This window comes from Macrotis lagotis, chromosome X (assembly GCF_037893015.1).
Source record: "Macrotis lagotis isolate mMagLag1 chromosome X, bilby.v1.9.chrom.fasta, whole genome shotgun sequence".
NCBI lineage: Eukaryota > Metazoa > Chordata > Mammalia > Peramelemorphia > Peramelidae > Macrotis > Macrotis lagotis.
In genome coordinates, this window is record NC_133666.1 from 417225668 (window position 1) to 417242251 (window position 16584).

The following is a 16584-nucleotide window of genomic DNA, read 5'->3' on the forward strand; positions in this document are numbered from 1 at the left end:
AGTGTGCACTGATAAATGTTTGTTTTTATTTTTTTCTCACTAATATCCTACCCTGTTTAAAATATGGACAATTTGTATTCTTATCTCTGGACATATTTTGTGTAAAGATCTAGTAGTTGCCAGAAAATTGCATGGTATTAAATGCTATCATGACCTAAAGGGTAATTTTTTTGTTTAGTAGTGATACTATATAATTGAGAATGGTCAATCAATAGCCTGAAACTTATTTCCTTTTGATTTGTTAAAAATTAATACTTTTATTAATAGCTTAAATATTAATTGGTTGTCATTGACTTAATTTTTTTTTTATTGTGTCAAGGTGGTGGTGATTGGTAGAAAATACAGGGAAGAAAATTAGAATACCAATTGATTTGAATTATAATTTTGCCTTTGATTTTGAAACCTAGAAATGATTATTTAAGATTTTTATTATTAATGGTGCTGATTATCATAATAGGAGAGTGAATTGTGGAGGTATTTTTATGTTTGATTTTAAATAAAAATGAAAAATTGACCCAGTCAACTAGGAATAGCCTTAGGTAAGTGGGAAAAATTTGAGGAAATAAATTTTGTAGTTTGAATTCTCTTGTACAGACCTAAAATACTTGTGTACTCATCTTTTGATTATTCAACTACAAGTGATGAACTTTCTGGATTATCTGTGACATTTTAATGACATTTTACAGATGTACAAACTAATTGTTATTTGAGGCAATATATCATTAGAAAGATTAGCTTTTACAAAAAATAAGGTTAAGTAAATAAGTCAATGTGTTCAAAATCTAGGAGGAATGACTTTTTAATTATTTACAGATTTGTATTACCTATATCACTGACCTCCTTACTGTATGAAATAGAGAGATAATTGTATAGGGTTTTTTCTGTCCAAAATGCAGGGTTTATTCTGACCCTTTCTGTTGCAGTCATTACTTTACTTTCCTAAATGGCTTTTCTGTAAACATCTTTGACCATGTACAAGATTCCTTTCTTAAATCACATTTCTTCAATTCTTTTTTCCACCTAACTACTGTCCTTTATTTTCTCTCTTTCTCTCTCCTTTTATTCTTGTGTAGGCCTGACCAAAGATGGCAGTAATGAAAATATTGATTCTCTTGAGGAAGTCCTTAATATTTTAGCAGAGGAAAGCTCTGATTGGTTTTATGGCTTCCTCTCATTTCTCTATGATGTAATGACTCCTTTTGAAATACTAGAAGAAGAAGAGAGCGAAACTGCAGGTGATGTTGATGGTACGTCACAGAATGAAGGGGTTCAGGGAAAAAAGACTTGTATTATTTTGGATTTGCAGAACCAGTAAAATTGACCAAAGTCTAAAATTGCTGGCTTGTTGCTAAACTTGAAGCAGATTCCTTTCAGGATTGAATTTCAGGGGGGACTTGAGCCTAATGTTTGATTTTACAAAAATAAAGTCAACCATGTGACCTTCCTTCACTAGTTGATGGGTCTTTCATTAATTTTCTATTTTGTATTAGGGGAAGTAGTACCACACAGTTGTTTTAATGATCTACAAAATAAATTTTTTTAAAAGTCCTTAACAGTATAGTTGATTTCTGTGTGATTTTGCTTCAGTTTGTGCATTCTTTGCACTAAACATGATACATTAACTGTAGTATTATTTTATTGTTAACGCTTAATGCTTGTCTTCCTAACAGAATATTGATATGATGATAATTGTCTTGATGATAAAATATTCTGGCATGATAAGTTATATAAAGAACATCCTTCTACATTGGTTATTAATATAACTATTATGTAAAAATTATAACAAATCAATTGATACTGATTTTTATTTTTCAAACTTTATTTCAAGTTAAATAATGCAACATTAGATTAATATGGATTTTAATTAAAAGCTCTGTATTGGTGCTTTTGAAGTACTTTTCAAAGAAAAAAATAACCTTATAATTTTGCCAAGGGTTAGTTAAAACAAATTGTTTTATGTTTTATGGCATGCCAGTATATTTCTGTCCATAAAGCAAACTTTCATTCTTAAGTTAAGATAGCAAATTCATACCTATTGGGTGTGAATGGGATTACCTTTTTTCAAATTTTATGCAAGTGGGAAATGTGAATTTGTGTCTTATCTACATGTTAAATATATTAAAATTATTCACTCACCCTAATATCCAATGTCTATTTCTTCCTGTATTGAATATCAGTCCACAAATATTGGCATAGAAATTCAGTGACTCTTAAGTTATATATTAAAATAAGGGTCTAAAAAGTCTTAAGACCTAGCTAGAATTTCTTGATTGAAAACAATTCTCCACTAGACTTTCAGTGACATTTTTGAATTCTTCTTTAATACTTATTGCCTTTTAGTCTTACATTAATCTACTTTCATAATGAAAATAACACAGTAGTGAAAGCCACTACATTTGTTATTTTTAAACATTTTAGTGATTGTCATATAAGTCTTATTTCATAGAATTTTAAATAAAGCCATTCTGTTTTGGGCATCAATTATGGTGAACTTTTAAAGCTTATGAATATTTTGTTATTCCAGAATTGTTCTTCTTAGACTTCTAAAGTAGTAATGCACATAGTGAAATGGTTTCTGAAATGGTATATTTTACTATCTTATTTTTTAAATTTTAAAACTTGTAATATATTTAAGCTTCAAATAAACTATGACTTCATTTTTTCATATATATATATATATCAGACAAATTTTTGTCATTGAGTCTAATTAAATGCTCTGCATTTGTAAGTGATTATCAAATTGAAATAGGTGTTCTAAATGGAATTATTTTACTAAAAATCTGAAACTATGTTGGTACCCCTTATCTTTTTTCAATTGGAAACATCTTAATTTGACTCCAAATGTAAGAGTTCATAATTTATAAAATAGAGAAGATGGGAGAGTAAAGTCTCAAATTAAGACCTCATATATCTGTGTGTTCCCCTATTTAAGACTTCCATATTGTCTTTTTTTAATAGTATTTGACTATTTTATTAAAATAATAAATTCCTGAATTTTATCTTGAAATTTGTTAGTTGCTTGTTAATAAAGTGCCTTTTAAAAATCCCTACCAAAAACTCCAGACATAATAATAGTAAACTGGTTAAATAATTGAACTATTATTTTTCATTTTTGTCAGCAGAAAATTTGTGATATTGAAGGATATATTGAGGCCTAACAGAATTAAGCTTCCATCAATACATAGTAAGGCATTTTGTTTCAAGGTCTTCAGTGATGCAATCTTTTGTTGTTGTTTTTTTTTAATTTCATTTAAAGATTGGACCAGGCCTTCAACATTTATTGAGATTTTAAAATTTTAATTGTGGTTATATCTTAATAGTCTGGAAATATGCCACTTGACTTCAAACTTAAATATCTAATATTCATAAACTAGTGGTTTTAATTTTTAAACTTAATTTAAATAGTACTATTAGATATAAAATAAAACTAACTGAAATATATGCTGCTTGATAAACTTATGAATAACTCATTTAATCCATGTAATAATAAACTTATAAATACCTGTTAGAAGCATTAATTTTTTATTAGTGTTTGCTTGCCATGTTTTGATACTAACATAAATTTCATGTGCAGAAAATAATTATGTCTCACTTCTCTCCATGATAAATATAATGGCATAAATTAAATGAGGATAAAAGTAATTTATCTGAACCCTGGACTTCTGTGACTTCCTTCAACTGTGGGTATTTATTGGTTTTGGTTTTTGCTTTGAACAGAGAGTAATGTGGAATGAGAGGAAAATATTATTTAAAAATTAAAGGCTCTGATAATAAATATTTTGAAATTAGTGAGAATTTTGTATTTTTAAATCCTATGGTTATACATATTCAAATTCTTTTAAATCATTTGAAAGGTAGAACGTTTTGAAATTGGTATCTAAATTCTGTAGTAATAAGATATAAGGAACCTCATAATTTTAGTGTAGTATACAGTCCATACTTTATATAAGAAATGAGAACATGCATAGTTTTGAGTTTTGCTAAATTGATTCTCAACTTTTTTTTTTGTTAGATTAAAATTCTTTCTTCTTTACTCTGTATACTTAATTGCTGTCTGCCAGGTGTCAGTGATGACTGACTGAGCCGTGTTAGTAGGGTTGCTACAGTGAGTGAAATGTCTCTTCTTTCTTGAGACCAGAATCTCTTCATCTGTACTTGGGTCTCTAGGACTGTCAACCCTGGCTTGTACTGATCCTGGTTCTACATAGGTTTGGGGAAGAAACTGACTGAGGGAGCAGAATATTCTTTGTCCTGGATGAAGTTTTTCTTGGATTCTTTCTTCTAAATCTGAGCTTCCTATGCCGTAGCTGGAGCATCAGGTATGGTCATGTGTTAGGGGAGTCCTATTTTTCTTTTCAGGATGTTGATGTCAAGTCAGCTAGGTGGCACACATATAGAGGACCAGGTCTAGAGTCAGGGGAACGTGAGTTCACATCTAGTGTCAGTCACTTAGCCATGGAATCCTGGGCAAATCATTTAACCTCTCCTTGCCCCAGTTTCCTCTTGAGCACCTATCTTCTAGATTTGTAGTGAGGATCAAATGCTGTACTCATTGTTAAGTGATTGCTGTATTGCCTGGAATAAAGTATGATATAAATGTTAGCTGCTGTCATAATTATTGTTATTAATATTATCATGTTTTAAAATTCAAAATGTATGTGGCTAGTAATGCATCTTACCTCTGAATATCAAAGAATACTGTGTGATAAAACCCTTTGGGGATTGGAGACAGTATACACCAACTCAATAACCTTTTAGTTACATTGGGAGAAAAAAGTGAGCCAACAAAGGCATAGAACCTTCCCTTGAGGGTGTGGGGGAGTGAGCATTGCCCACTGAAAAGATGCAGAATTGCCCACTTCTTACTTTTTTTCTGTTTTCTCTGACAAGGAGAGTGAGCTTCATGTTGGAAATGCCAGTACAGAAATGATCAAGAGGAAACTAATGCCCAAGATAACTAAGGAAATTGTGAGGGGGCTCCTTGCTTCCATTAATGTAATAATCCAGGTACCTGACTCAGGCTATAAGCTGAGATCCTAAAACAATTGACAGATGTGATATTAGTGAAAGATATTTGAAAGAGCATGAAAAATGGGAGATGTCCTGCAGTTGGAGAAGGGCAGATGTGCCTGCTTACTCTTGACCAGGGAGCTTCATTTTGATTTCTAAAACAATTTTAGAATTCAACCTTTAAAAAAATGGATGATTGTAAGCATTTAGGGTAATTACAAATAGCTGGTCTGATTGTATCTAGAGTAGGACTTACCAGGCTTTCTGCCTTTTTGAACAAGATTATCAACTTAGTAGCTAAAAGGGTATGCTATTGTGTGTGTGTGTGTGTGTGTATGTGTGTGTGTGTGATTTTAACAAGTTATAAATATAGCATCTCATACTTTTCTAGTGGAGAAAAATAAGATACTGGGATAAAATGATATTAACATCTGTAAATTCAAAATTGGTTGAATGACAGAATTCAAAAGAATAAATTGTTTGTGGTTCAGTGCTGACATAACAGGGAATCTCTCCATTAGAGTGTCTCAGGGACCCATCCTTAGTCCTGTGTTTATTATCATTTTAATCATTTATTTGGATGGGATGGTTTATAGTTAACTTGCCCCCAAATAGCAGATGGATAACACAAAGCAGGGAATCTTAGCTGTCAAGCTGGATGAGAAAGTCCGAATCTAAAGGGATGCTGGCCAGCTAGGGCAATGGGCCAAATGCTGAGATAATTATATTTGGTGCAGAAAGTCAACTTCACAGGAAGAAGATACATGAGGCACGATTAGGTAGCAATTGTTGTGAGAAAAAACCTGGGGGTTTTGGAAACTGCAGACTCAATATAATTCAGCATTATAATTATGAAGCCAAAGAAGGTATTCTTAGATTATATTAAGAGAGAAAAGCCTTCTGTGAATTGGAAGGTTCTTGTCAAACCTCTTTGGAAGTATTGTGTTTATTTCTGGACACTAATTTAAGAGGAGAATTGGTTTGGGGTTGTGCAAGGCATGAATGATCATTGGATCAGGGTAAGGAATTAGAATGTAAACAGTGTGCTTTTTAATCTGTTAACTATGAGGATAAGATTAGAGAGATAAAGAAAATGAAGCCAGAGGTTGAGAGAACTGAAGGGTAGTAGAAAGAATGAAAGTCTTGGTCAGAGAATGAATATAAATAATAAATTCAGAAAGAATGAGTGAAACAGAGGAATAAATGGAATGACAGAAGTTTATGAATGGATAATGATAGTTCATAATTTTTAGTCATGTAAATGTAATTGTTGTAGTAATAGTGAGAACAAAGATATGATCATATATGGCTGTGAAGTATCAGAGTTGACAAGACAGAATAATTGAAAGGTTAATTTATCTGTTAGAAGGAGGATAAACATATATGTTGAATTCCTGTAATATAATGGTAGAAGTTTTGATAGAGAGGAAGACTGAAAGAAGTAATTGAATTCCTTGAGAAAGAAAAGAGAACAATGCATGGGCTTCCCCTAGATTGGTATGTTTAAGGTAGGGCAAATCTCAAAGGAGAGGCTGCTAAATGATAGTAGCAGAGGCAGAGAATCTGGAAGTAGCAATGGGAAGTGAGTAATATTCTTATCCCCTGTCCAATTTCACTTTTGAAAGTGTATGAAAGAAGACACAATCAGTACTGGAAAGGGTTGACCAGATATTCTGTATGATGGAATTTAGCCATAGTGGTCCTTGGATTTAAAGCGTTTCTAGCTAGATTGAAACTAACAGAACTGTGCTTAACTGGCATTGGAGTAGGGTTTTAGAGGAGGCTTTGTATATTTAAGGAAATCTGTTTGATTTTCTTTGTGTGTAAAACAAACAAAAATTATTCTCAATATTTTAATGTATATACACTAGTGTGTGTGTATATATAAATACTAGCATATACTAGTATATGATATATTAGTTTTTCCCAAGTATTTTAAGTCACTTGGAGTGTTTTTGCAGTGATGGTAAGGAGATCGAATATTGTGTAATATTTAACTAGATACTGACAGCATGATTTTCTATACATTGTTATGTCCAGAAATCCATTTAATTTGCAAGTTATCTCTAAATTAATCTTAGAGAATCACTTGAGGTACACAGAGATTTATTAATTTGACTGTAGCTAAATAGGTAATTTCAGATGCTGAACTTTCAGCACATTTCTGTCTCTTTAAGTCTGGGTCCAGCACATTGTCCATTTGTTTTTGCAAGGCAATGGGGTTAAGTGACTTGCCCACGGTCACACAGGTAGGTGATTATTAAGTGTCTTAGTATGGATTTGAACTCAGGTCCTTTTGACTCCAGGGCTGGTGCTCTATCCACTGCGCCATCTAGCCACCCTGGTCCAGTACATTGTCATACAGAGCTGCCTCTCTTGATTATCCAAAGTGATTTTAATTTTGTGAGTCTTTATTTTTGAGAGATTTGGGAAGAGAGTAATAATTTTGAAACTGTAGATATTCAAAAAAACAATTTGCCACAACAGTTCTACAAGGTAGTGACTAGTAAACAGTACAAAGACTAAAGCAAGGAGACCAGGAACAATTTTGTATTGATTTGCACAGAATGTGTAGTATTTGTCTTGTTGCCACAGCCAAGTATCTATATCTGTGCTTAAAATGCAGGTTGGTTTTCTTAGCAGAAGAGAATATTAATAGGGGTGGAGATATACCTCTCCCCTTCTAGGCTATCAGGGAGATTGAAAGAAGGGAAAGAGTTGAATAAGGACAGAGTGGTAGATACCTGGTAGGTACCCTAGTGGTAGATACATGGTCAAAAAATAGGATCCAACGGTTTGCATAAGAATAAATGCTAATGATCAATGATCACATGAAGAAAGAAACTCAGAAAAAAAAAAACAAAGATTACATGGAATCACATGCAAACCAAAACAACTTTGGAGGTTTTACTTCATAATTAGCTGAATGTTTCACAAAGTTGGCACTTATAAATATTTATTGATCTAGTATATTGGCAAGGATCATAAAAATGCAAATTGTTAATGTTAGTCAACTTGTGGGAAGATAGGAATTTGGATGTATGTTAGTTATTAAAACACTAAAGTAGTCCATCTATTTTGGAAAACAGGTTTAGAACTATTTTTGAAAAGTGATTTAACTATTCCTATCCTTTGACCCTGAGGTTTTATTACCAGAAACATACCCCAAGGAAATAAGTGATAGAGAGAAAGGTCTCAAATCTATCAGTTATTTTATTGCAAAAGATTTTCCGGATAGTAAAACCAGCCTAACCCAAAAGAAAAAAAAAAGTAGAAAATAGTGATTGCCAATATGTGGGGTAAAAATCTACTTAAAAAAAAGAGACTCCTCTCAGCAAAAAAAAATATATATATATATATATACATATATATATATGTATATATATATATATATTTTTTTTTTTTTTTTGGCTTTTTGGCTTCTCTCAAGAAAAGGGCACACTCCAAGTCTCACAAAGATAGTGAAGCTCAAGGAGCTGCCTGGAATTGACAGTCAAGCAAGATTATATGGCCTAATGCATTCCCCTCCTCCTCCCTATTGTTCCTAACTGTCCACTCATTGATTAGTCTTCAGAGTTACATTCTATTTAGGAAAATCTACCCCAGCAATAAAGAAAAGAATGAAAAGTTTTCATAAAATATTACTTCACCATCCAGATGGTGAGAATATCTTTCAGGATTATAACTATCTTATTGAAGTAATGTAACTTGTCTTGGAACACAAGATCTAGGAACAGTACTTATCTCCAAACAAGAGGAGTCTTATGAGCTTCTTTGGAATGCAAGGTTTTTCTCATGGTAAAAAGTCTATTGTCCTTCAAGTAGTCTTATCAAACCTTAGGAGAGTGAGCCACCTGTTTAGAATGCAAGGGGCTTTCTTCTAGAAGTAGTTTTAAGAATAATAGTTTGTTCTTTCTTTAATATTTCTTTACCCTAAGAGGACTTCACTAGAAATATTAACCCTGAAATAGTTTTATTGGGAATATTCCACTCACCAATCAATTGGGAACTGACAGAACTGTGATATATAAATGTAACAGAATATTATTGTTCTGTAAGACATATTGAATATAAATTCAAAGAAACTTGTGAAACCCTTGTAGGAACTGATGCAAAATGAAGTAGACAGAACCAAGTAAACAGAAATTTAAAGAAAAATAGAACTAAAAGATTCAAATTTGGATCAATGCAGTGACTAGTTTAGACCAGAGAAATATGGTGGGTGATGAAACAGCTGCAACCTTGTGGTAGACTGCAAGTTTGGAAAGAAGCATAGACATTATAAGTGTTTTTTTTTTAAAACTATGCCTCTTTGTTATAGAGAAGAGTTTCATTGGTAGGATGTTAAAAAATCAATATAATATTTATAAAAGGAATCCTGAATAATATCAAGAAATATCAAGAAGTTCTTGTGTACAAGAATATCATTGATGAGAAAGAGAAAAATCACCAAAGTTCTAGAAATTGTTGTGGGTGAAATTTAAATTACATTATGGAATTGTGGACTTGATAGATTAGAGGGCTGGGAACATTAAGGTGATTTGGAGGTTTGCTGATGGGGGCTAGCAGTGATCCTCCCTCCTTCTTTCTTGAAACCTAAGAAGTGATCATTGTTGGAGTGCAGTGTAAGGTTTAGAGGTAATGGACCAGACCTTTTGGACAGCAAATCAAACATCCTTGAAAGATCTCTGGGTGTGGAATAAAGATGGCAGGCCTGATTCCTTCTATTTGCCAACATCTCCAAAGTCAGCTCAATTCCTTGGGGCAAGAATAGAGAAGTGATGAGCAAGAGAGCTCCAGTTTTAAACTGAACTAATCTCAGGCCAGCTGAGATCTGAACCAGGTTCAGAGACAGTGAACCATGAGTTAAGTAATTCCAGAACCAAAGCAATTAATTATAACTAGGTTCAATGAGATAATGAATTAAGTAATTCCAGAACCAAAGCCATTAATTGTAACTAGGCTCAATGAGCTAATGATATTGGTCAAAGGATATGAATAGTTAAATCACTTTTCAGAAATAGTTCTATTTTCCAAAATAGATGGACTACTTTACTGTTTTAATAACATACATCCAAATTCCTATCTTCCCACAAGATAATGATATCTTCTCAGTTTAATGCTTTTACCATAGAAGAGGAAGTCAGGGTCTTTGAAGAGGATTATCCAATGAGATCACCCGGAAGTGGCACAGAGGAAAAAGGTATTAGTAATGGTGGTCATTGGTTCCCCATTGTGAGGGGTACCACAATATTGTTTGTGGATCTGCTGTGTTCCTGGAATTTGTGTCTAAGATGTGTCTAAGATGTGACGAAGCCTTAGAAGACTTAGAGAAATGAATGTCTGCTGTTTCTTGTGATTCTTTTGGTCATAAATCACACTGCCAAAAGGTACTACTCAGAAAATATTTTGGAAAATTACTAAAGTTTTTTGGGGGAAACCTTAAGGATATAGAAAGTGTTTCCGTTACTGTGATCACAGTTTCAGAAGAGTTGCAGGTTTGGGAATGGAGTAGCTGGTTCCAAAGATGATATGGGAAAAAGGAAAAGAACCTATATGTTCTAAAAATATTTATAGCAGCTCTCTTTGTGTTGGCAAAATTATTGGTACAGTACCCTATAGGAAATGTGATTCAGGGTTTTCTTCTATTGGCACAAAGTAGAATGGCAAGCATTCTCACTTCTATAGTCTTTCCAATTTTATAACATAGCAGAATACAATGTACTTTTTATAGTTCCATTTTTTAAAGCATAACTTCAGATTTGTATTTTGATGAAAAGTAGAGAGACTCTAAGGAATGCATTTATAACCTTAATTGAATGCACCATTTTAGTTTAATGATTGTTATTGTTCTTTTCCTACACATGGAGTCTCAGGACTATTTTAAACTTAGTTTTTTAAGGAAAGAAGCTTTATTTTTATTATGGAAAGATATGTATAATGTAAGAAGAGAGAAGGTAATAGATTTTGATATTGTAAAATATTGTGGTATTATTAGGAGAGTAAAGAGAAAAGATTTGTTTTTCCCTCCCAGTTTTGAATAAGTTTTGCCTTGTAAAATTTACAGAGAAGCTCTTTTATGCAGAACACTGTGCTTGAGGCAGGGATGGTTTGCAGAAGTAAACGTTGCCTCAGATGTAAAAAATATTTATGGTGGTAAAGAAGAATGAAATGCAGATAAACACAAGTGACAAAAATATAGAGAGCCTGAATTTGAAAAACTTTTTGGAGGATGGGAATAGTAAAATTTTGAAGGAAGGTATTTATAAGAGAGGAATAAGAAATGTCTTTTATTGTAGATATATTTATAGCTTAATGTCAAATCAATATTTGCAATGCATGGTTTACAGGTAGAAGGATAGAGAGGGAAGAATCTGTTTGGGGGGTTTTTGTTTATAAGCCCTTGCTTGGATTGGTGAGAATTGGAGTGCCAGATGATGGATATTGAAGAAAATTTAAGTGATTCAAATGAAGAACTTGATTTTATATTTGAGAAATGAAGGAGCTAAAAGCAAAACAAACCTGTCAATTATAGTGTCACTGCTGACTTTTAAAAGAGCAGTTTCAATAGGGTTAGATGTGTAGGGTTGAGGAGAGATGAGAAGGTAGCCCATCTTGACTGGGAGTTTGATTTATGATGGGATGTAGAAAAATAATGGTAGTTGACTGAACTAGAAGAGGAAAGAGGATACATTTTTAGACAGTTCAGGAGACTATAGTGTGTATGTAAATGAAAGGGAACCAATGATGGTTGGATATCATTTAATCAACTGGTGAAAATTAATCACTATTTAATTGAGACTAAAATCGTAGAAGACAAAGATGACTGTTGTAGAAGGTAATAGAATTAAATTTATTGACAGAGGTATTAGTTTTAGCAAGGTGTTAAAATATTTTTCTAAGATTAAAGTGAGAAAACAGATATTGCTACCATATTTTGAAAAGTAGAGAGAATTAACCTAATATCACTGTTAATTTTCTTTGTTGTTCCCCTTTTCCATTATATGGTACAGAAGTAAACCATTTCTACATTATTATAAATTTTCACAAATTAGTAGGTTCCAAAATACTTATTTTGTAATTACCATGTAATAAAGTTTGATATATTGGAAAATACATTTTAGGTCATTGGCAGATTATTATATGGCAGGTATTACTGATAAAACTTCTTTCTAATGGCCAAGAGTTTTGACCTGTTTTCCCTTTTTCAGAAGTCTGCCAATGTACCTTGTTCTAACTATTTGAGTTATAGCCTTCAAAATCCTTTCTTTTAGTGCCTGAAGAACAGTGTCTGGCAACATGGTACATAATTTTAAGTAATGTGGAATGTCTGTTGTAGTGCATACAGTGAATTTGGTATAGGATTGGAAAGTAGAATATGATGTGGTGGAGCAGAAAAGAGCATTAGAATCAAGGTCTTGGCTTTGCCTCCTACTTGAACCTCAGTTTCTTTTGTGAAGTTGCAGTTTCCCTCTTGGGAATCTCACTGGGTTCTTATAAGGCTTAAATGAGATTATAAAAACTGTTTTATAAAATTCTATAACTTTGTAAGCTGCAATATTGTCATTGACATAAGTGAGAGGAATGGATCTGGTTTGAATGACATGATATGGAATGAGCATTTCCCCCTTGAAATGGGTCTTAGGAGATGATCTATGCTTTACCTCCAAGGAAGCATGCTTAGCAATGTATATAGTGCAGCAATAGGGAATGGTATCATAGTGCCATTATCAGGGCCCTTGCTAACTGATCTGGACACAGACCTCGTTTCGTTTCATCTTTTTCACCTACTGGCTGAGAGATCCTGGTCAAGTCCTTTTTTGGTGCTCTAGGCAACTCTTGGGCTCTTAAGTTGGAGAGAAATGGCTTACCTGTATTGATGGAAGAAGCTTCTTTTCCTGGAGGTTCCTGTACCAGTGAACTCACAAATTAAATCCATGTCCCTTTTCCTTTTCTCTATAGCGGTTATTAACATGGTAGGAGAAGAAATCCGAAGCATTTGTACAGTTATTAGAGAATAACAAATCCAGAACAATATTTACCATTAAGAGAAGGAAGGAAAGAAGAATGATAGCTTAATATGATAAATGGTGATCTGCTCTGAGAGCAAGAAATATACCTAGATTCAAATTCTGCCTCTCACTCATTTTATCTGTGTGACCCTAGGCAAATTATTTTCTTCTTCAAAAATCTCTTGATTATAAGCTACAGACAAATTGTTATTTTCAGGCAGTGTAGTTTTCATACCTGGTAGTTAAACAGCACCAATGAAATCACAAGTCTGGTGATTTTTGGTGGCATAATTGAAGTAGTGACCTTTGAAAAATTTTGTCAAATTTTGTCAATTTTGTCTTCTAGAAATCAATCAGTTGTGGCAAGGTGGGGAATCTGTTATTCTACCATTTCCTTTTTATCTACCAAATTTTTTCAGTGGAAAGGAGTTTAGATCCTCTATTATCAAAACAACTTAATCATAAAAATAGTTCTTGTCAGTAATTCCTAGGCTAATGATTACTTGAAGGCAAGTGTTTTTTCAAGGTCATTATTTAGTTCCATGTTAGAGCCTTCTCTCATTTTTATAAATAACACTTTGATCTTTTCCTTATTAATGACAGAAAATTAAAGTTTTCTTAAATATTTTAGAGATGGTAAGTACTTATATAAAATTTTTAAGAAAGACACAAAATGGTAAATTTTCTAATAGAGATTAACTGCAGGACTAATTTTAACAACCTTGTAAGATTTTGGTGTTCCATTAATTTCCATAAAAATGTATACCCATAATCTCTCCATCTTGTGAATACCAACAGAGGAACCAGGTGGGATAGCCAAGAGAAAAGCTAAGACCAAAGGTATTTTGTTTTTTGATTTAGCTTTGTGCTTATGGTGATGGATATTATGTTTTAAATGCATGAGTTTTGCAGGTTGAATTTTGTAAATGCAGCTACTAATGTTAGATGACTTAAAAACTGATGTAAAGGACATGGGAAATATTTACATTGTAGCCAGTTCTATGAAAACTTCAGTAATTGTTTTGTGACAAACTTATAAATTTTCATTTTCAAGTTAAATTTCATTTTGTTAAAGTTTTAAAATGGTCACTTAACCATAAAACATATATGTATACTTAAATACTTTTATTTAAACATTTTCTGCAGAAGACACATTTCTTTTTGATTTCCTAGAGTCAAATTATTTCTTTGTTTTCTTCTACTTTACATCATAAGAACTACTTTATTTTATTAATCATAAATTTATTTTAAAGCACATTTTTCTATATGTTCATAATCTGTAGCATTGTCTGACCTTTATGTGTCTTCTTAATTGTGAAAATTTAATTTCATGTACAAAATGTACATACTGATTCTTTGAAAATTAGTAGCTTTTAAAATAGTTCAGTTTCCAGATTATATTGTATTGAATTTTGCTTGTGGAGTTTCTTACACACATCTAAAACTCTCTAATCTTTTTTTGCTTTTGCATGTGTTTTATGTTTGTTTATCATGGTAATGTGTCAGTATTTTAAATATAATACTTGTTTTTAACATATTTATATTTACTATATTACTTGACATAGTTTGAAGAAAATTTTAAATACTGTGTGAGTGCCACTGTGTGATTTTTGGGAGTGGGGGTAGTTATGAATTTTGTATATGCATTTTGGGGGTCTTTAAATATATTCAATTCTTTATCTGATATGGAAAATTAGGGGGGAAAATCCAATTTCTCCCTATTCAGTTTAGAAACAATAAGCAACCTTCTAAAACATATTAAATGGAATCATTAACTAGAAATATTATGCTCTTTTATCCTCGCTATAATAGCATATATGTGTGTCTTTGTGTATACACACACACACACGTGCACACACACACTCACACACACAAACACACACTTAAGGTTTGTAAAGCTCCTTAAATATATTATTCATTTGATATCCACAATAAACTTGTCTGGGAGTTATCATTATAATAATAATAATAATAATAATAATTATTATTATTATTATTATTATTATTATTATTATTTTTGTTTTATAGATGAAAGAAGCCAAGGCTTAGATAATGTAATTGGCTTGTTCTGGGGTCACATAGCCTCTTGGTATCTGTGGCGAGAGTTGAATCTAAATCTCCCAGATTCTACCCTATTCACTTGACTGAAAAGAAAAATACAGGGAAAAAAATGGTTTCATATATAATTAAAAAGAAGCTTCTAGAGCACATCCTGACATTGGTTTACATTGAACTAATCTTTTGTGCAGTAGTTAATGTTATCTTTAATATTCCTAGTAAATTGATAAACTTTACCATTCTTTGATAATGAAGGACAAGACCAACCAAATTGGTAACCTTGAAAGGAAAGATATAGATTCATCAGAGAAAGATAAAATTATAATCACACTGTCTACTAGGATAGGAAAGTGAAATAATATTTGAATAATATTTTTAATACCAAGTATTATACTTAATAGCTTGAGGGAATTCAGTCAAAAAGAATAACCCATTCTCTAAGCCTTCTAGTGAATTGTGAATTTTATAAGAATATCTTGAAAGAATGTTTTTCATATTGTATTCCATGTCTTTATTCCAAAAGAATACATTCTTTTATTTGAGGTTTTTGTGATTGTAAGAAAAAATTCATGATTTCAGAACAAAATTACATATATAGATATACCTCCTCTTCCAAAATGAATAATAAAGTATTAGACTTGATATATACATTGGGTAATTCTCTCTCCATAACCTTGACTTTTTAAATTTCTTTTTTGCTATCTCAAACACCAGAGATTATTAAAAGAAATTTTCAGGGTGGCTAGGTGGTGCAGTGGATAGAGCACCGGCCCTGGAGTCAGGAGTACCTGAGTTCAAATCTGGCCTCAGACATTTAACAATTACCTAGCTGTGTGGCCTTGGGCAAGCCACTTAACCCTATTTGCCTTGCAAAAACATAAAAAAAAATTTCAAAAAAATTTTCAGTACTTAATTTTTTTCATTGGCTTACCTGAGAGAATCAAAGTAAACAATCATGTACAATTTTATTTTTCCATTATTTTATTGTTGTGAAGAGGTCTTATGTCTGGCTGTGTTACTTGACATGAATAGAGTATGATAAAATACGTTGGAGTTTCATGGAAGAATGGATCTATCAAAAGTAATTCAGTTCAATGAACATTAAGCACTAAAAACTATCTTAAGGGTAGTGGATGCAAAATTAAATTAATAAAAGTTGATATTTACATATTGCTTAGAGTTGCAAAGTTCTTTGCATATATTATCTTATATGGTTCTTACAGTAACCTTATGGTATAGCACAGGTGATAACTCCATTACATAAGGTGAATTTGCCTAATTTTACTCAGCTAATAATTGACAGTGTTGGTGTTTGGGCTTATCTCTACTGAGTAGAAATCTGCTGTTCTTCCAAATATAACACAAGAAAATATTAATCATGAGGGGGATTACATGTTAAAGATTACCACTTGATTTATGAAATAGATATTTTAAAGACAAGATAAATTTTATCTCATTGATAGTATTTATTAAATGATACCAGTACTTTCAGCAGCTAGTTGGT

At 32.2% G+C, this 16584-nt stretch overlaps 1 protein-coding gene across 9 annotated transcripts in view; it reads left to right on the top strand.

Annotated features, from left to right (window-relative positions):
* The window catches only part of ASPH (aspartate beta-hydroxylase), a 263106-nt gene that overhangs the window by 64702 nt on the left and 181820 nt on the right, over nt 1–16584 (top strand). For 4 of the 9 annotated variants that reach the window (XM_074207742.1, XM_074207749.1, XM_074207750.1 and 1 more), the window contains one exon: nt 13821–13862. The exons of 4 other annotated variants lie outside the window; for them this stretch is intronic. In XM_074207742.1, coding sequence (XP_074063843.1) covers nt 13821–13862 — 42 coding nt within the window. One more of the 9 variants, XM_074207751.1, reaches the window with a different exon arrangement.